The sequence below is a fragment of the Stylophora pistillata genome, chromosome 14 (assembly GCF_964205215.1).
Source record: "Stylophora pistillata chromosome 14, jaStyPist1.2, whole genome shotgun sequence".
Classification (NCBI taxonomy): domain Eukaryota; kingdom Metazoa; phylum Cnidaria; class Anthozoa; order Scleractinia; family Pocilloporidae; genus Stylophora; species Stylophora pistillata.
The window spans coordinates 22,702,210-22,723,911 of NC_142532.1; the positions used below are offsets into that span (position 1 = coordinate 22,702,210).

Below are 21,702 nucleotides of genomic sequence, written 5' to 3' on the forward strand. Positions count from 1 at the left end.
CGTCAAAATACGCAAAAATACTCAGCGACAATACAAAACAAAACTTGTATTAAAAAATTTATCATCCAATACGCCAAAACTGTTATTTCAGTGCGTGTGAATTTTGCGGATATTTCTGGAGTACACTTATCTTGTGATATTTGTACACGTTTCGCGCTTCATTGGTACTCTACGAAACACAGTTGGATAATAAATCCTTCTATGCTTACTCAGACCCTTGTATGCTCATTGATACTTTTGTATTTCAAGTTCCTTTGCTTTCTCTCTATCACTACGATCGCGCTTTTTACCATTTCGCTCCATTTTACCAACTAAACGCCTGGAAAAGGCTTCTTTATTATCAAACGAAAATTTATCGGCACAGGATTTCTTTTGGTGACCAGAAAAACACTACAATAAATATACAATGAAAACCGAAAGAATACGAGATATATGTATAAGACAAACATTTGCAAGCAAGAGAGAAATCCTTCATAAAACCATTAAAATGTACTTGAAATACACACATATTTACATGTAGTTTTGCGAGTCTACTTTTCTAGTTCGTCAAATCACCGAATAGCGAACTAGTGATAGGAATACACTAACCGTTGAGGGGAAGGTGTGACCTTCAAATAACATTATTGAATAATTCTGAAGAGAAATGAAATGTAAAACGATTGGCAGCCAGCGGTGAAAATTGTTTATAAGATGTAGGGAATCACTGAAATTGTTGACACTTACTTATTAAACGTGACTTATTGAACATCTTCGATCCAAAAAGTGAGGTTTGTTTAACGATTTGTCATCAGAATTTGTCCTACTTTCGGCTGAAAACAGTCTTACAGTGCAAGGTGAACTTGGCCACAAGAAAATGGAACTCATTGTCTGTCAACAAACTGCACTCTAACAGGTCTGTCAGGAATGGTAACCCCTCTCATAAACGGCTCCACATCCTCTGCCTCCGGTGGGTAAGAGATGTCAAACTGCTGCACGATTCTGGCCATCAACAGATGAAGTTCTAACTCGGCAATACGTCGACCGAGGCACATACGTGTGCCGAATCCAAATGGAAGGGAAGCGAAGGCTTCTGTTGCTTCGATCAAAGCACTATCTTTGCTTCGCAGCCATCTCTCTGGTTTAAAGGCTTCAACGTCTTCAAAAATACTCTCATCTCGCCCCATTTGGTGAACAAGGAACTCAACTTGAGCAGTGCCCCCAGGAATATGGTAGCCTCCTAATACTATATCTTCTTTTGGTCTTCTCGGAACAGCGGATAGAACAGGGTATAGGCGGAGGGTCTCTCGTAACCAGGCCTTCAGGTATGGCATTCGAGCGAGAGTTTCCGGCGTTGCAAAGGTTGAATTTCCTACCACTGAAAGCACTTCCTGTCGAAGAATTTTCTGTTTCTCCGGGTTTTTGGCCAACATATAGAGAACCCATTGCATCGTATTGGACGTAGTATCAACTCCGGCAAACAGGACGTCGATTACGCTCGCCAAAAGGTCATCCTTCGTCAGCTTTCCGCTCGACAGGAGGAACTCAAAGAAGCCAGCTCTGTCACGCTCTGTTTCCTTTGATGGTTTGCGTGACTTTTCTTCCAGTTCCTTGATTCGTCTACCGATAAATAGTTCGGCGTAATCGTACATCGTGTCGAAATTATCGAAAAATTTTTTAAATGTGTGTGTCTCGTAGATCCTGTAGAACCAAACAGGTAGTAAGCCAACCTCGACCGCAACCGCCAGAAAATCTCCGACAGCTGTTATGAAGGTCTGTGCCTCTTCGTTTACGTCCTCCTCAAGACAACCAAACCTTTTGTCAAACAACATCTCTGCCACGGACTCAAACGACCATTTGAAAAGTTCATTATCGAGTACACAGACTTCGTTCTCTTTCTCTGACCCTCTGGGCTCTCGAACGGATCGCAATCGGTGAATAAAATCACTGATGATTTTATTGAAACCCGGAGAATAGTCGGCGACTTTTTTCGGTCGCAGCATTCGTTTGCTCAGGACGCTTCGTAACTTGTACCATTCTGCACCATCGGCAAAAAAAACACCAGGAACTTTCTTTCTTTTTTCTCGGTAGAAGTTCAGAGACGGAAAGTCCAGTCTTTCTGGATATTTGGGTTCCGTTCGGAGTAACTTTGCAACATCGACAGCATCAGATAAACTAATAATATCAACGCCTGGCACTTTGTTGCGGAATACTTTCCCATATTTCTTGACATTTTCTGCTTGGATGTCATAAAATCGCTTTCCAAGGGGCTGGCCTTTCCTTCCCACGAAGAACGTCCAAACTGTTCCGAAAAAAGGGATACAGAGGGGACCTGGGATTTCTGAAAAAGGTTTTGGTTTTGGTACATCTTCGACTGAAATGGACGAAAGAGAACTCATCGACGTCGATGGCACGAAACCACGGAGACCATGGTGTTGTTTACGCATGAAAGAAATGGTTCGACCCGATGAGAAAACGAGAGAGTGTGCAGTTTTCGTTTTAACAGTATATGCCATTTTAAAGAACTTCAGCTAATCCAGGGAATGAATGATTCGCACGGTTTCGATTTCGATGTCTCACATGACCTTGACAACTATGGTTAGCCAAATGTTGGAAAATTCAACAACTTGCATATTTATATTCAACAACTTATATTTATGCTCAACAAAATATATTTTTATTCAGCAGTTTACAGTTATATTCAACATTTTATATTTGTGTTCAACGACACGTATTTTCTTTTCATATTCAACCAAAATTATTTTCATTCAACAACAATATTTATTCAACTTCAATAACTATCTTTATTTTACTCAACAAAATTAATTGCTCAACTTCAGTCCAAACTTTTTACTCAACAAAAAACAATTATGCAACTTCTACCATGCATAGTTATTTAATGACATACCTTCTATTATGACTGAGCGTTCGAAAGTCCCGGACATTCAAAATATCGTCATTCACCAAAATTCCCCGCCCCTACCCCCGAACTACCCCCAAACATGAAACCCATTCCCTTCCATGATACGAAGATCATGGACTGGAACCCGATCATTCAATTTGCGCCAAAAATCACTGAAAATGGCAGCCATAACACTGAACGAAACGTGTTACTGATTGTAAACGAGTGCAAAGGAGAGTTGACTGAGGTTGCCACTAATTTAAGGGTTTTTTTCCACAGTTGGTGCCGAAAATTGACAGCACTGGGGTTAAGGAATACTCCAAACCGTACTCACTTAGCAGTATATCTGGTACTTAATTTGGTCACTTAACTCATCTGGATATTTGAGATACTCTCTAACTATCGCTGGTGTCAGCTCAACAGGGTTAAAGGTGAACACACTCTCAAACAAAAGTGGGTGCTTTGACATCTCATCAAGAGCACCAAGGGTAATCAATCCTTTTCTCAACTGATCCAAAGCCATTTTACGTTTTGAAATGACCTCATACATGACCATTGATTGGATCATTTTCCCTTTGGTAGACATCTGAAATAAAATAATGTATTAACAGCAATGCCCGAATAGAATGGTCGGGAAATACTGTCTTCTCCCTCTTCAAAAACATTTAACAAGCTTATAACATCCTCAAAGTAATTGAAGAATGAGTCTTCGTCCAGTGTTATGGCTGCCATTTTGATTCTTAGCGCAAATTGAATGATCGGGTTCCAGTCCATGATCTTTGTATCATGGAAGGGAATGGTTTTCATGTTTGGGGGTAGTTCGGGGGTAAGGGCGGGGAATTTTGTTGAATGACGATATTTTGAATGTCCGGGAACTTTCAAACACTTAGTCATAATAGAAGGTATGTCATTAAATAACTATGCATGGTGGAAGTTGAATAATCATTTTTGTTGGGTAAAAAGTTTTGACTGAAGTTGAACAATTAATTTAGTTGAGTAAAATAAATATAGCTATTGAAGTTGAATAAATATTGTTGTTGAATGAAAATAATTTTGGTCGAATATGAAAAGAAAATGCGTGTCGTTGAACATCAATATAAAATGTTGAATGTAACTGTAAACTGTTGAATAAAAATATATTTTGTTGCGCATAAATATAAGTTATTGAATGTAAATATGCAAGTGGTTGAGTTTTGCAACATTTGGCTAACCATAGACAACGAGGGAACAATTCACCTTGATAAAAACAACAACAAAAATTCGTGACGTAATGATGACGCGACTTCATGGTTTGTTAGCCAATCAGAGGCGAGTATGTAAGAAAGGAGGAAATCCTTATGTCTAGCAGAGTGCCTTCGTGTATCGACCGAGTGAAGTTGTGCGCTTCATGATCATCATAGTGAATAGAGTCCCCTCTATTAACTATGGTGATCATTTGTAATTTTTTCTAATGAGAGATGTCTGATGCTACTGGAATAACGTCTAGTTGTGAATGTACTAGCGTTTATTTTTCAGTAACCAGCTGTTAAAAAGCCTTCAGCGATGCCGCTTGCTGCGAAGAGAACTAATCTGATCAAGTTTGTGAGCGAGGTTATTCATCCGTAATTTTGAGAAACTGGAGTGTGTTGTCGGTGGGAAAGTAAAACACTTGGGTGATTATCTAAAACTGCGTACGTTACAGCGAATATTTGAACGCCGAGTGATTCCGAACGTCAATGGTATCGAAAACTTATCTTGAAGGACAGACGATTGCGTTACGTCTGTTTTTCAAATGGTTTCGTTTAAATACTCACAATGTTCGTTTAAAGCCCTGATTTCGACTAGAAACAAAAAGAGAATATTACATAAAAAATGTCACGGAAAATAAAAGATTCACTTGCGTTCAGTTTCGATGGTGTTGGTGAAACATTCGGCCATCTGAATAAACTTTGAGAGTTAAAACCACGTGTACATTACGATACACTGCACCAAATCAGCTTTCATTTCACTGGTCACAGTTAAATTTTTGAGGACTTCAAGTTAAGCATGATATGAGAGCCTTAAGTTTATATTGCTAAATATCTTCTGCTTGAGAGGTGTCACACTAGAACTTGTAGCCTGCGGCGGAGGCGTAATTTGGGAGGCGAGTGCTCATAACCTGCTTGGACGGAGGCGGTAGTTCCTGTTTTTTGAAAGCACGAAGTGCAGCACGGCGAGTATTCGGTCAGCATATCGGACCAAAACATCTTCTACCCGTCCATTATGGCGACCTAATATTAGCCGTGCTGAATCTTGCGCTTAAAAATACAAACTACCGCCTACAAACAGGCTAAAGTGCTCAGTGCTCTTTGAGTTTTACTGCAGAAGGCTGGGGAGAGTTGGGAGAGTCGGGAAAGCCTTCTAGTAGTGTTACTTACTGGCTTTCACGAGAATGATCACACACCAGGGTTTGACTCACAGTCTTAATTAAGGTAAAACCTCTTGGGACCGAAGAATCAACGGTGGCGAATGAAAGAGCAGCTAAGTTTCCTTCGCTTAAATGTTAACGGTGTTATCCGCAGAGGTTAATTAAAGCAAGACTCACCTTCTACAGCAGAATAACCAGTCTCACATGAAAGGGCTTCTCTGTAGCTTTCATTTAAATGGTCAAACAATAAAAGGTTCTAGTTTAAACAAAGAGCGACCCGACTTCGGATTGCGGCACACTTTCCGTTGAACCACTCTGTTGAAGAGAACCTGTAACAATTCCAACCGAATTCCCCTGTTGAGCAACCGTGATGCCGAGGTTTGGCGGGGGTGTATTGAAATGAAACTGATTCTGCTGTGGTGAGAAACCAGCTTGCATGCTCTGAGGAAACTGCTGTTGAATGGGGCTAGGGTTGGAGTGTGAAAACTGTGTTGGTGGTGGAGTCGTTGCATTGGCTTGGAAAGGTGATGGGGGTGGAAGCTAAGTGTAGCGATGGGTTGGTTGACTGGGTGGAAAGAACTGCGATTGATTTTTCTAGAGGGGTAGAGGAGATACTGGCTGAGGTGGTGGTCTTTTTCTTGGCTCTAGCTGCTGAGGAATCACTGAGTGAGTCTGCTGACGGACATTAAGGTGGTGGAACTTTGCAAATAAATTCCATAGGTATTTGAGTATTTAAGGATTTGTACAAAGTACTGGAACAGAAACTATAGGACATAAGTCCCCTACGAGGTTTAAGCTCTAACAAACCCACCCATCCCACCCATCCCACCCCAGGGGGATCACACAGTAATCTCGTGCGTGGGAAATTAACGTCTCCTACCCCTAACCCTGCAGGAGACGGACCCTTCATTTATTCGTCCCTATCCGAGAAGACTAGAATATTTAACCGTTTCTTGATGTTTTAGAAAGGTAGCATATTCTTCTTAATTATTTTAAGACCTTTAGTGTTGGTCCTGCCGAAGCTCGAACCCTCAACGTAATGGTGGAGGCTGTTGAGAGAAATTTCCCATAAATTTCCTGAAACTATGTTCTGTGCCCTTGGTCCTTGATCTTGCCAGCTGTTGGTCTGCTGCTGCAAAAGAATTTGTTTCCAACTTAGAAATTTGCGGGTGTGTTTTGCGACTGACCTCTTGACTGGGTTGCCGCAGCTTACTGCGGTCTTAAGTTTGTTTCAGGGTTTATGTTAAAATTCCCACTGTTTTTATCTACCATTCCTTAAGGATTTCTCCCCTGTTGCTGAAAAATGTTATGCAGTTCATTCCATTTTGTCTTTTTCTTTTTGCTGCGGCTAAGTTTATGTTGGAAAGCGCCCAGCCCATGCTCCACACTGACGCTCATGCGCTGTTAATAACCGGAAGTTTGCATCGTGTTCTGTGACTTCGAATCTTGTTTATGAGGTACTTCAACAGAATCCGACACTTGTGAGCTTGGTTGAGCTCCTTCTCCTTTATCAGCAGTTGAATCCGCTTGGATATCCACGTCTTCTCCGAATTCCAAAGCACTGAAGTCGCCAGTTTTTGACGGAGGGGTGGCACTGGAAGAGTCTTGAGGCATTTCAGTGTCTTCACTAAAGATAGAGAATGCCTAAGAAACGGGCGGAGTTCTGGATTCAGAAGGAGACAGGGACCTGGAGGAGTCTTCCAAACTCTTCATTATGGCATCTAATTTTCCTGAAGAACCGATATCCTCAATAGGAGTCCTACAAGAATACAAGCAGAGATAAGATCACAGATTCAAAGACCATTAATACAGAAACTTTCAACTGAATGTCAAAAGTAACCAGGGATTGCATTGCTTTTGCCTTACTCCGCTGTGATTGGTCCAAACAACTCGCGTCACTGTCTCGACCAATCAGATGCAAAACCAAAATCAAGCACGACTTGGTCGCCCGCGTTTTCCCACGCCTTAGGCGGTTTGCTTGTTTTTATTCTGAGTTCTCATTGGCTCTTCGGAGTTTTTTTCTGTCTTCTGATTGGCCGTTACGATTATACTTTGGTTTTGGTTGAACGACACTCAATTTAAAAACGCATTAACAATGGAAAACCATTATCTCCACGCCTGGTAAGTAACAAATTTCATCCTTTCAATTTAGAAATTCTGAAAACCTGTTCTTTTTTTATGATCAATGTTTACTTTATAAGAATCTTCTCTTACCTGGCATGATCACCGTCACCACTTCCTGCAAAAGAAAATCAAATCAGCCAAATCAACCTCGTGTTATAATCAATTTCTCAATAGTACCCAATTACTTTGAAACAATAATCAGAGGTTTCGCGATAGGCATGGCAATGGAAATGAAAGGGTATGAGGTTCAAATTCCTCATGGAAGTCAATTTTTCCGTGGTCCCGAGCTCGTGACACGACAAATTACATCTGAAAAAACACCTGGTCGCACGCACACGGTTTAAATAAAATTCACCCTCTGAAGAATATGTTTAACTATATCGGTTCCATGGTCAAAAACTGAACAATCAAGTTTATCATGAGATTTACCTGCTGGGCTGGCTGCGACTTACAATTCGGCAACACGGTCTTGCTTGGCCTGAACATAGAGGATCAGACGATCATGCAATCCAATATTAAACATCAAGAACACCAACCATTGAGACCATCTCCCAAATTGCAAAACTTAAAAGAAGCAACATTTCCGTGCAATGTGATACCACTCTAGCTAACTAAAAATAGACCCTTTTTAACTGAAACGGAGACTTTCACCCTCTCTCTATACGAAGACTTTTGAAAAGACACCAATTAATTGTTATTACAATCTCCCTCCACTTCTTCCTTAACCAGCTGTGAACATATCTTGTTCCGAAAAGTATCTGGTTGGCAAAAATGTCATCACCTTCAGCAAGCTCCATGTTTTTAACAGCTCATTCGCCATCAGCCCGATGTCGATTTTAGGCAATCGCTCGTCCTCAGACTTGAGGTCGTCTACTGAAAGGTTATGAGAAGACTTCTCAAAGTTCTCTGATAGCAGTTTGTTCTTCATGGCCCTGCTGTCTAGAGTCTTACCGACAATAAAACTGGCCACTTTTGCATCCAATGATTCATCATCTGATTGATCCTTATCAGAGCTTTGCCGTTCAAATAGGGACACTGGAATATAATTAGCTTCCTTGTCCCCATTAATGGATTTGGATAACTGCTGGCTTTCCTCATCATTATCTTCTGTTCCTGCCGTACATTCTGAATCCGCCGGACTGTTGCCATGCGACTCCTATCCGCTGCTGGACCCTGCTTCGACAGTTGGACAGAATGATGACGCCCATTTCCTTACCACTTTTATTACCTTGCTGTCCTCGAGCTGGTTTTTTGTTGCAATAGGAAAGCATTTCATTGTCTCTAGCAACTAGAAATCAGAATATTTGAAGACAATAGTTTACTTGTTCCTTGAAATAATAATAATAAGCTTTATTTATTGAGGGTGCATATAATATTTTGAACTGATAAATTAATGGCCCTTAACAAAAAGAGTATATAAAAAACATTTGTATAAAACAGTTGACATTGAATAATACTATAAATATAGCAAAAACATATGACTATAAATACTCTTCAAGAATACTACTCCACAATCTTGCATTTGTGACTTCAAAGGTTCTTTCCCCCAAATATCATTGTATATGTGTATTATGCATGTTAATAGTTGAAACATTAACAAATCCTTGCTGTGTATACAATTCTAACAACACTAGTGTAGCAAATATGCTCTCTTGTTGAGCAATTTTCCTGCCCATGCATGATCACTTCTGTAATTCTCATGTACAGCTGTACTTAATACATCTACTAGGAGAGAGTACATATTGATCATCACCTCTAATTGAAGTTTCGTTTTCTTTCCTCCACCATCCACCATCCATCTCCAAAGCAGAGACAGCCCCTGATACCTGAGAAACCCTTTTAAACATGACTGGTCTGTGGTGTGCTATATAACAAAAAAAAAAACAAACCAATAAAAAAAATCAAAGAAACTTGCGAAGAAATAGCTCAAAATTATAGAATTGAAAAAACCACAGCTATAAGCTGCAAAACGTTTTGATTGTATTCCTTTATCTGATAAATACTGGTCACTCCCAGGGTTTGGCCGTCATGTTCAGCGGGTCTGGGGTAGAATAGTCAGTTGAGCAGATTCCACGTTAGAAACAGGTAACGACATTTTATTGGCTGCCAGATATGACTAACGCATGACGTAGGCAAGAAAACACTCCAAGGACGAAAAGAGATTGTTAACTTTATTTTTAAAGCAGGACACTGAGGGCTATAGGTCGTGGTAAGTATTGTCTGTTAAAACAACTGATTCACTTGCAATAATTTTTTACTGTTGCTTTGACAATATATGATATGATATGATTAATAACTTGGCATGGCGAAAGAGAATTCTGATATGTGAGATAAAAATTGAAAGAAAGTCATGAACGGCGAGGTCGGTTTGACGTTTCGAACTTCATCTTTTCCAGATCTTCTTTTTCAAATTTCCACCACTCAGGGTGAGGTTGAGGACATTTTAGTTAATCTGGACGCTAACAAGGCAACTGGTGTCGATGGCATCCCTGCAAGAATTTTGAAATCATGTGCCCGAGAGTTATCGATACCCCTGACCAAGTTGTTTAACCTGTCATTTAGTTTGGGTGTAGTCCCCATGACTTGGAAAAGAGCCAATGTTACACCAATTTTTAAAGACAATGCCAAGGAGAATGTTGGGAACTATAGATCCATTTCCCTACTATCGATGTTAGGAAAATGTCAGGAAAGAATTGTCCATCGTGCCATCTACTCTAGTCTCTCACCTTTTCTTACTGATTGGCAGCATAGTTTTGTGAAAGGGCGTTCCTGTTTAACCCAGCTGGTCCTCACTAACCATATGTGGAGCAAAGCGCTGGATGATGGTCTCCAGGTTTATGCTGTGTTTTTGGACTTTGCTAAGGCGTTCGATCGCGTAAACCATAAGATTCTACTGCATAAACTGCATAACTTTGCAATAGTAGGGTCCCTGCTAGCCTGGTGTGGTGATTATTTATCGTGTCGTAAGCAGAGAGTTGTGGTGGATGGCAAAAGTTCTAGCTGGCTAAATATCACATCTGGCGTGCCGCAGGGGTCCATTTTGGGCCCCTTGTTTTTTTTTTATTTTCATCAGTGATTTGTTTGAGGTAGTCCAAGAAAGCTCTGTGGCACTTTATGCAGATGACTGCAAGGTGTATAGGGTGGTAAATTGTCCAAATGACCAAATGATGTTTCAAGACGATCTAATTAGTCTGTGCGCTTGGAGTCAACGGAACAGAATGACCTTCAATGTTAAGAAATGCAAGATGATGCGCATTACCCTGAAGAAACAACCATTTAGATCTAGCTTCACCCTAAACGGATCGGACATAGAGGAAGTTTATGAGTTTCGCGACCTAGGTTTGCCTATGAGCCATCATCTTTCATGGAACTCTAATGTTGATGCTATTAAAAATAAAGCTAATAGAATCTTGGGCCTGCTAAGAAGAACCTGTAGAGGCTGGAAGGACACCGAAACTCTGAAGATGCTGTACTGCACGTTGGTTAGATCGCAAGTGGAATATGGAACAATTCTGTGGTCGCCACATACCAAGAAAGAAACATTGAAAAGCTTGAGCGCATACAGCGTAGGGGAACAAAATTTATTCTCGGAAAAAGGAATTTTACTTATGACAAGCGCTTGAAATGTCTCAATTTGCTTTCACTTGAAAAGAGACATTATCTTTTTTATGTTACATTTTTGTATGGATACTTAAATGGGGATGTTTTTCCGTTTTTGAATTTTTATTCTCGGGACGATCCGTACAGATTTAGACATGTTGATAACTATTCCTTGAATATGAATTTTGCGACAACGACTAATTTTAAATCCTCTTATTTTAATAGAATTGTTGAAATGTGGAGTTCGATACCCTTAGATATTAGATTATCTCCTAGTCTTGCAGTTTTTAATTCTAGAGTGAGGAAGTTTTTAAGTAAGGAACATTGATGTTTTTAATGTTTTTATTTTTGATCTAAAATTTTTCTGTCCCTCATTATATTTGACTTATTTTGACTAGCTACACGGTGATCTGTCTTGCATGGAGTGTTCCATTCTTTTACAGATTATCCATTTGGCTTTGTTTGTTTGTACATTTAGATTTATTTATTCGTCATCATTGCCATTAAATTATAATAAATAAATAAATAAATAAATAAATAAGTAGATAAATCTTGACCTATCAAACACTGAGTAAATTCGATGAATTGACTAGTATGTTAACCAGCATTGGATATGATGATTTCTTTAAAGCTACCTTCTCGGAGGATTAAATTCCGTCACCCTCTGAGTTAGCCGAAGGGCTATCTGCTAACGCATCAACCTCGAGCATGATTCCAACCGTTGTGTGGAAATTTTTAATCCCAAATGTCCATTACAAAAGCTTAACTGAAAATCATCTTGTTCCCTCCACTGAAGGAAAGTTAAAAGGAGACGGATATTTGTTACCCTTCTTTTGAAGCACCATCTGATGTACATACATGTATTTCGGTTTTGCACGTCCAACCTTTTTTTATCGATGATGGATTTGAGGATTCAAAAATGAAACAATTTACTTTTTTTACAGGTACCATCCGGTCTCAGTAATTTACTTTTTTTACAGGTAACATCCGGTCTCAGTACACACTGTTTTGCAAGAACCTTTGCATTTTTATCACAAAATCCCATTCAAGACTTGTTACAGCGCAATTGGAGCCTCTATCTTCAAACGGTAAGCTATCTGTGCGTGACGATCCGCTCTTCATGAGCTATTCATTTTCCAGTTACGCTGGCTGACAAAGTTGGTAAATAAGAGAAAAGGCTTTGTTTGATCAGTATTGTACTCCTTGGAGACAATACATTACTATCTACGTTTATTTCTTTGGGATATTAATCTAATTAAACGGTAATATTGTAAGAATTACGTGATTGGAAGATCACGAGGCTTCGTGGAAGTGATGATCAACAAATGATACCTCTTTTAGGGAGGGGAGAGAAAGGGAGATAACGACCCTAAATGAATTTGACTTGAAAAGCCTGCATTCTCATCAGGTCAAATTGTTTTTGTTTTGTCTTTCTACATCTTATCGAAAATTCATTTAAAGAACCGGTGTTTTTTCTCCTTTTGCTGCCAGAAAAATCTGATTTCTCGGAATTTACTTTGAGGTTTCACTTTCCAAGGCTGTCATAAACTTTTAAGGTCGGATGAGCGGAGTTTTGGGAATGAGGGATTTTCTGATAACTCGGCCGAGTAAAAGATTGTTTTCTGTGTTCCATCATAACACTTACAAAATTCATGTACCGTCAAATTCCTTAGGGGTGGGCAGATTTTCTTGAATAGGGGATGGGTCAGGCGTTCAAAAACATTGTCTTATAACAGCATCCCAGTATTAGGAGAAAAGGGGAATGTGTTGTTCACATGATATCGTAATTTGTGGGGGTGGTTACACTGAACACCGCTTAAGACAGGTTCGACCGTAGGAAAACTGAAAATCGCGATCAAAGGTATTCAACAAAAACAGTAAAAACAGGAACTGATAAATTATCAGATAATGATGAAAAGAGTCTTTTTTATTCTAAACTGGTGCATGATGTACGGGCCGTTAATATGAATACAACAGAACTGAAAAAGGACGATTTGAGAATTTATTATGACGCTAACACTCAACGGAAGATTGCCCCGGTCGAAATCCTTTGTTTTTGCTTGACGCCATAAATTCCAAAATTAAAAATATTACGGAATACAAGAGCATTGACGGTTTACCCCGAAAGGAAAAGACTTGTGAAAAATGAAACTTTTTGCCACTCATTATCATGACCTCCAGTGCTATTCCTAGATATCAAAATGGCGGATTGAGAAAGCTATCTTGAATGTATAAAAATGATGGTTTCAAATGATTGTTTGTCGCTTGATCATTTTCAGTACGCAATGGGAATCTTATAGTTTTTTACGGCGAAAAGAAAAAATATATGTTTTCCGTATGGTAATCATATTTGCAGTCTAGCGTTGAAAGGGACCAACATTAGCCTCCACAAACTACACTCAGTAATTTTTTTGGGCGAATATCTTATCGTCGGAAAACATTTGACTCTGACAAAAGACTCAGGCAGGTTCTTATTTCTCAATGTCCTAAACTATCTCAATGATTCTTGGCCTCAAGCCGATTCAATGGGTTTGCTTTCAGTTTGAGGGCGTGACAAGGAAAAACAAAAATGTCCTTTTAATGATTTTCCAAATTTTTTACTTTGGAAATTTTTTCTTCTTTTCCAGGTGAAAAGTTGACCTCCATCACAGGATCGTAAACAAGTTCCTATGCCTTCCTATAAACGAACAAGGAACTTTTCTAACGTTAGAAGGTGAGTCGTACCAGTGCTGTTTTCAAGATAAAGTTAACATAATTATACCGTTGAGAAAGCTACAGGAAAAAATTCAGAAAGAATAAATACATTTTCAGAGTACAAAAAGAGAAACTATAAATTTGTCCATGGAACGAGATATATAAAGAAATAAGGATTGTTTTTTTCATTATGGTACCCTAAAATTAATTACTAATAGGGATCTAATTGTTTTATACAACAAAGAAGCTCTGAAAACAGTGAAGTCAACTTTATCTCTTTCCTCCGATAGATCATGAGTAAGAACCAATCAAAATCGGTGTAAGATTCATTTTATCATATAGATAACTACTTTTTTGATGGGTCTGGAATGGAAACTTCTTGTCACAAATCGTCTCCTCTGATTTTAAGAATACTCTCATGCTTAGAACGAAACTAAACAGGTTCAACAGAGGAGATGAAATTTCAGCTCCCTTTTGTTGTTAGGGCTCTTTGTTGAGAGATTGCGACAATTGCAATATCTGTCGGAAATTGAAAACAGTAATAAGCGCCCACTGAAACGACATCGGGTAGTCACAGACTTAGTTGAAATATAAAATCTCCTTTTTACCTCGTATTACTCTCGAAGAGGCTAAGCAAAACAAAACAAAAGCAGCAATGTGGACAAAATCTCTCAAATTTCCTATCTCGTTTTAAATGTAAGATTTCAATTACCGTGATCTACCTACCGAACAGCACATATTGAGAAATTGAAAAGAGAATCTCATTTGAAATATTTCTTTCCCGTCTCAGCCAATAAATAGTACAATAAATAAAAAAAAGGTACTGATAACTAAGTCTCACAAATGAATATAGTGCTTTACTAAGTCGATGGATAATCGGAGGTAAATTTCCGATGCAAGAGGCGCAAACCGATCTCGTTCCCAGGCTCACTCATTCCCCTTTGCGTCCCCTGTCGTTTACGAGAGACAAGCGGGGAGGGAAAAAGGAGAGAAGTTGGGAAGCAGGTTGACATAAACGTACGTAAAATTTTTCGAAGAGGAGATGGGAGGGGATATATGGGTCCTGGGTGGTTGGCTTACGGTCAACTCGCGGGAAAGTCATCTCATCGGAAGTTGTCTCGCCCGAAACTTTTAGTCATGTCCGATTTTTTATTACATGTAAAAACATAAGAATGGAAAATTATGACAATGTCCTGAAGGTACCAATCGATTGGACAACCCTTCTGGTGCATTTCCTTACGTCACTGGACCTTCCACAGTGAGATTTTACAGTAAATACTGCCTGATTCAAACGTTACGTTCAGTTTCGAACCCAAGACCTTCTCTATTCCTGTTAGAATCTCATGTCTTTAGACCGAGAGGAAGCCTCGTCGAGCAATACTATTAATCATTCATTAATTAAAGTTTGAATCACTCATCTGTGATAAATGATGTTTTTTTATTTCAAATGACAACCAAGAAGATCAACATGGACAGCACAGAAGAAGTTATAATTACCGTTTCCATGGCAATCGCAGTCTTTCTTCTCAACACAGGTCGGGGGTTACAAGCCCTCGATTTATGTAAAGAATGCTTGAGAGTACTAAACAATAAGGCGTTAAACATCAATAGTTCATTGGCAAACTGGATGTTCCAAGGCATTTACAAGATAATGCTCCCTGCTTACCATGCCATGGGAGATTACAAAAGTAAAGAAATATGTCTCAGGAAACTTCTCCTATACCACTCTGATGACACTAAGAAAGGGTGGTTTAATTTCAAGCTGGCAGAAACACTTCACGCACAAAGTAAGTTAATACAGGCCAGAACATTTTATGAGGAAGCAACAAAAATTATGGAATCAATTGGTGAGAGAAAAGGCAAAGCACAATGTTACGGTAACCTGGGAATGTTATTCAAATCACTTGGTCAATATGACAAGGCCCGAGAATATGAGGAGAAAGCACTGGCTATCAAAATAGAAATTGGCGACAGGGATGGAGAAGCAATAAGCTACGGAAACCTAGGAACATTGTTCCGATCGCTTGGTCAATATCACAAGGCCCGAGAATATCAGGAGAAAGCACTCGCTATCAGAAAAGAAATTGGCGACAGGGATGGAGAAGCAAGAATCTACGGAAACCTAGGAACATTGTTCCAATTACTTAGTCAATATGACAAGGCCCGAGAATATCATGAGAAAGCACTCGCTATCAGAATAGAAATTTGCGACAGGCATGGAGAAGCAATAAGCTACGGAAACCTAGGAACATTGTTCCAATCGTTTGGTCAATATGACAAGGCCCGAGAATATCAGGAGAAAGCACTTGCTATCACAATAGAAATTGGCGACAGGGATGGAGAAGCAACAAACTACGGAAACCTAGGAACATTGTTCCAATTGCTTAGTCAATATGACAAGGCCCGAGAATATCATGAGAAAGCACTCGCTATCAGAATAGAAATTTGCGACAGGGATGGAGAAGCAATAAGCTACGGAAACCTAGGAACATTGTTCCAATCGTTTGGTCAATATGACAAGGCCCGAGAATATCATGAGAAAGCACTCGCTATCAGAATAGAAATTTGCGACAGGCATGGAGAAGCAATAAGCTACGGAAACCTAGGAACATTGTTCCAATCGCTTGGTCAATATGACAAGGCCCGAGAATATCAGGAGAAAGCACTTGCTATCACAATAGAAATTGGCGACAGGGATGGAGAAGCAACAAGCTACGGAAACCTGGGAACATTGTTCCAATCGCTTAGCCAATATGAGAAGGCCCAAGAATATCAGGAGAAAGCACTCGCTATCAGATTAGAACTTGTCGACAGGGATGGAGAAGCAACAAACTACCGAAACTTAGGAGCATTGTTCCAATTGCTTGGTCAATATGACAAGGCCCGAGAATATAAGGAGAAAGCACTCGCTATCACAGTAGAAATTGGCGACAGGAATGGAGAAGCAATAAGCTACGGAAACCTAGGAACATTGTTCCGATCGCTTGGTCAATATGACAAGGCCCGAGAATATCAGGAGAGAGGACTTGCTCTCCAAATAGAAATTGGCAACAGGGATGGAGAAGCAAGAGCCTACAGAGAGCTAGGAAGATTGTTCCGATTCCTTGGTCAAAATGACAAGGCCCGAGAATATCAGGAGAAAGCACTTGCTATCAGAATAGAAATTGGCGACAGAGATGGAGAAGCAAAAAGCTACGGAAACCTAGGAACATTGTTCCAATCGCTTGGTCAATATGACAAGGCCCGAGAATATCAGGAGAAAGCACTTGCTATCAGAAAAGAAATTTGCGACAGGGATGGGGAAGCAACAAGCTACGGAAACCTAGGAACATTGTTCCAACTGCTTGGTCAATATGACAAGGCCCGAGAATACCACGAGAAAGCACTCGCTATCAAAGTAGAAATTGGCGAAAGGAATGGAGAAGCAAGAATCTACGGAAACCTAGGAACATTGTTCGAATTGCTTGGTCAATATGACAAGGCCCGAGAATATCTGGAGAAAGCACTCGCTATCAAAATAGAAATTAACGACAGGGATGCAGAAGCAATAAGTTACGGAAACCTAGGAACATTGTTCCAATCGCTTGGTCAATATGAAAAGGCCATAGAATATCAGGAGAAAGCACTCGCAATCACAATAGAAACTGGCGACAGGGATGGAGAGGCAATAAGCTACGGACACCTAGGAACATTGTTCCAATCGCTTGGTCAATATGACAAGGCCCGAGAATATCAGGAGAAAGCACTCGCTATGACAATAGAAATTGGCGACAGGGATGGAGAAGCAACAAGCTACGGAAACCTAGGAACATTGTTCCAATCGCTTGGTCAATATGACAAGGCCCGAGAATATCACGAGAAAGCAATCGCTATCACAGTAGAAATTGGCGAAAGGAATGGAGAAGCAACAAGCTACGGAAACCTAGGAACATTGTCCCAATCACTTGGTCAATATGACAAGGCCCGAGAATATCAGGAGAAAGCACTCGCTATCAGAATAGAAATTGGCGACAGGGATGGAGAAGCAACAAGCTACGGAAACCTAGGAGCATTGTTCCGATCGCTTGGTCAATATGACAAGGCCCGAGATTATCTGGAGAAAGCACTTGCTATCATAATAGAAATTGGCGACAGGGATGGAGAAGCAACAACCTACAGAAACCTTGGAACATTGTTCCGATCGCTTGGTCAATATGACAAGGCCCGAGAATATCAGGAGAAAGCACTGGCTATCAAAATAGAAATTGGCGACAGGGATGGAGAAGCAATAAGCTACGGAAACCTAGGAACATTGTTCCGATCGCTTGGTCAATATCACAAGGCCCGAGAATATCAGGAGAAAGCACTCGCTATCAGAAAAGAAATTGGCGACAGGGATGGAGAAGCAACAAGCTACGGAAACCTAGGAACATTGTTCCAATTGCTTAGTCAATATGACAAGGCCCGAGAATATCATGAGAAAGCACTCGCTATCAGAATAGAAATTGGCGACAGGGATGGAGAAGCAATAAGCTACGGAAACCTAGGAACATTGTTCGAATTGCTTGGTCAATATGACAAGGCCCGAGAATATCAGGAGAAAGCACTCGCTATGACAATAGAAATTGGCGACAGGGATGGAGAAGCAACAAGCTACGGAAACCTAGGAACATTGTTCCAATCGTTTGGTCAATATGACAAGGCCCGAGAATATCAGGAGAAAGCACTGGCTATCAAAATAGAAATTGGCGACAGGGATGGAGAAGCAACAAGCTACGGAAACCTAGGAACATTGTTCCAATCGCTTGGTCAATATCACAAGGCCCGAGAATATCAGGAGAAAGCACTCGCTATCAGCATAGAACTTGGCGACAGGGATGGAGAAGCAACAAGCTACGGAAACCTAGGAACATTGTTCCAATCGCTTAGTCAATATGACAAGGCCCGAGAATATCATGAGAAAGCACTCGCTATCAAAGTAGAAATTGGCGACAGGAATGGAGAAGCAAGAAGCTACGGAATGCTAGGAAGATTGTTCTATTCGATCGGTCAATATGACAAGGCCCGAGAATATCAGGAGAAAGCACTTGCTATCACAATAGAAATTGGCGACAGGGATGGAGAAGCAAAAAGCTACGGAAACCTAGGAACATTGTTCCGATCGCTTGGTCAATATCACAAGGCCCGAGAATATCAGGAGAAAGCACTTGCTATCACAATAGAAACTGGCGACAGGGATGGAGAAGCAACAAGCTACGGAAACCTAGGAACATTGTTCCAATTGCTTGGTCAATATGACAAGGCCCGAGAATATCAGGAGAAAGCACTCGCTATAAGAATAGAAATTGGTGACAGAAAAGAAAAAGCTACTTGTTATAGAAACTTAACAGCCTTGTTTTTTTCCCTCGGAAAGTATGCAAAGGGTGACGGCTATCTAAAGAAGGCAAGGGAAATTAGATTGGATAGCGGTGACAGAAGGGGAGAAGCAATAGATTACGGATACCTTGGTATAATTTCTGGTCGGCGTGGCGAATTTGACAAGGCTCTAAAATATTACGAGAAAGCCCTTGCAATTCACATGGAAATCGGTGACAGAGAAAAAGCAGGAGTCGTATACGTAAATTTAGGATTGTGTTTCCGATCCCTTGGTAACTATTCTAGGGCCGAAGAATACCTCAAGAGAGCTCTTCTATTAAGCAGGGACATTGGAAATCACCTCATCGAGTTTCAATGCCTTTGTGGTCTATCGGTGTTGAAGGTGTCACAATCTCATCTTCAAGATGCCTCTTCGTATCTTTTTCAAAGCATCGATAAATTTGACACTTTGAGAGGTTCTCTCAAAGACAACGATGAGTTTCAAATATCTCTTTTAGAAGAGCACGGCGCCTTTCCCTACAAGTTGCTAAGCCGCTTGCTCTCTTCCACCGGAAAGTCACAAGACGCCCTTTACGTCGAAGAGCTGAGACGGGCAAGAGGCCTAGCCGACTTGATAGCAGCTCGGTACTCAGTTGAAGAGCAGATCTCAGGCAATCCACAATCTTGGTGTGGCATTCAAGAGATTATCGCAAGAGAAGCAGACAGCGCATGCCTGTATATTTCGGTTAGTAAAGAGGAGATACGATTTTGGATTCTCAAAGCAAAGGGAGCTATTCATTTTTCTAAGGAGAAAGTGAGCCTTGAAGCAAACGATGTGACCGGATTAGTCCCTGATTTAGATGAGTTTTTTAAAGAAACCTTTCGCAGCTTCGCCATGTTACCGGCCGAACAGAAATGCGAAGATCGATCTTTGGATGAAACCGAACTGATCTCACTTCACGACGACAACCGTGCAATCTTACGTGACTACGATGCCAAAGATTTTAAACCAAATCTGCACTTGTGTTACAAGATACTCATCGCTCCTGTGGCTAGTTTACTGAAGCAGCCCGAGATCATCATTGTTCCTGATTCCTGCGTGTACCAAGTGCCATTTGCAGCCTTGGCTGACGAAGGAGGAAAGTTTTTATCAGAGACATGCAGGATTCGGATTGTTCCCTCACTGACCACTCTAAGGCTTGTGCAAGACAGTCCTCTAGACTACCACAGCCATACTGGGGCACTAATAGTGGGTGATCCTAAGGTTGGAGTGGTGATTTACAAGGACAAACGCAAGAACATAACACCATTGCCGTGCGCTAGAAAGGAAGCAGATATGATTGGAAGACTTCTTGGTGTAACGCCTTTGACTGGAGATTCCGTGAAAAAGCATGCTGTACTCCAAGCGATAAGTTCAGTGAGCCTCATACATATTGCTGCACATGGTGATGCCGAAAGAGGGGAGATTGCTCTTTCTCCTAAGAACCCTACACTAACCCCACCTTTTCCACGAGAAGAAGATTATCTTTTGACCATGGCGGATATTTCAAAAACTCGGTTGCGAGCTAAACTAGTGGTACTTAGCTGTTGTCACAGTGCTCGTGGACAGATTAGAACCGAGGGAGTCATTGGAATCGCCCGAGCGTTCTTAGGATCCGGAGCTCGCTCAGTGTTAGCGGCACGATGGGCCCTGGATGACACAGCCACAGAGCAGTTCATGACTTGTTTCTACAAACATTTGTTTCGCGGTGAAAGTGCCAGTGAATCCCTCCACAAGGCCAGGAAGTGGATGCGAAATAACGGCTTTGACAAAATTTCTCAATGGGCACCATTTATGCTCATTGGTGACAACGTGACATTTGATTTTACCAATTGGCCAGTGCCCAGTGCACCTCAAGAACCATGACTTTAATTAATAAAACCCTTGTGGTGGAATAACCGGACTTCGTGAAGCTCGGAACTTTATATTAACTATTAGCCCTGTAGTAAGTCGGATATATACAAAAAGGAAAGCATTTCTGTAAAGAGCTCATTGGACATCTAAGTTTAATAATCTGAGATAAGGCAGTGTAAAGTTCTCTCTTACTAAGAATTGAAAAGTTAAAACGCTTTAGGAGCCATTTTGTTTTAGTCATTATAGTCCAGCTAAGTTAACGACCCAAGCAGATTTTGACAATTTTTCAGTTTTCGAGCGCGATTTGTTCATCAAGCGAAGAAAATTTTGATCCCTTTCCAAAGGTGATTGATTTAGTTAGTCAATTGAAGGAAACTTGAATAAAATGTATGGAGCGGAATAGGATTTTTACTTAAATCATAAATTTCTTAGAGATTTTTGCAAAGCTTTTGACAAGAAATAATGTGGTTCAACCTTCCAAAATAAAGATAACTTTCTTAAAACAGAAACATTTGTAATACTTATGCAAACACGTGTATTCTCATCAGTAGATCATGTATTTATTGACTGAATTAGAGGGCTGGACGGCAAAATATTTGCCTCAAGGTCAAGACATAAGGACCGGGCGCAGCGAGGTCCATGTGTCATGAACGAGAACCAACTGCACATTTTCCTGTTCAGCCCGACCTCATTCAGTCAATAAGTATTTTATCATATGACCTCTGACTAAGTTTTGAACAATTCAATAAGGTTTGTTTTAGCTTAACAGGACGGGATTGACTGGCGCGCACG

At 40.5% G+C, this 21,702-nt stretch overlaps 2 protein-coding genes across 2 annotated transcripts; one reads left to right on the forward strand and one right to left on the reverse strand.

The window, feature by feature from the left end:
• Window positions 1-302: 302 nt before the first annotated feature.
• LOC148717094 (cytochrome P450 10-like) lies at window positions 303-2,492 on the reverse strand. Its single transcript, XM_088745969.1, has one exon. It carries the CDS (start codon window positions 2,490-2,492, stop codon window positions 861-863), a length of 1,632 nt encoding a protein of 543 aa, XP_088602095.1. The 3' UTR covers window positions 303-860.
• A 12,655-nt stretch (window positions 2,493-15,147) lies between these two features.
• Window positions 15,148-21,412, forward strand: LOC148717095 (uncharacterized). Its single transcript, XM_088744755.1, has one exon. The coding sequence runs from the start codon at window positions 15,151-15,153 to the stop codon at window positions 20,920-20,922; it is 5,772 nt and encodes a 1,923-aa protein (XP_088600881.1). The 5' UTR covers window positions 15,148-15,150; the 3' UTR covers window positions 20,923-21,412.
• Window positions 21,413-21,702: the final 290 nt, after the last annotated feature.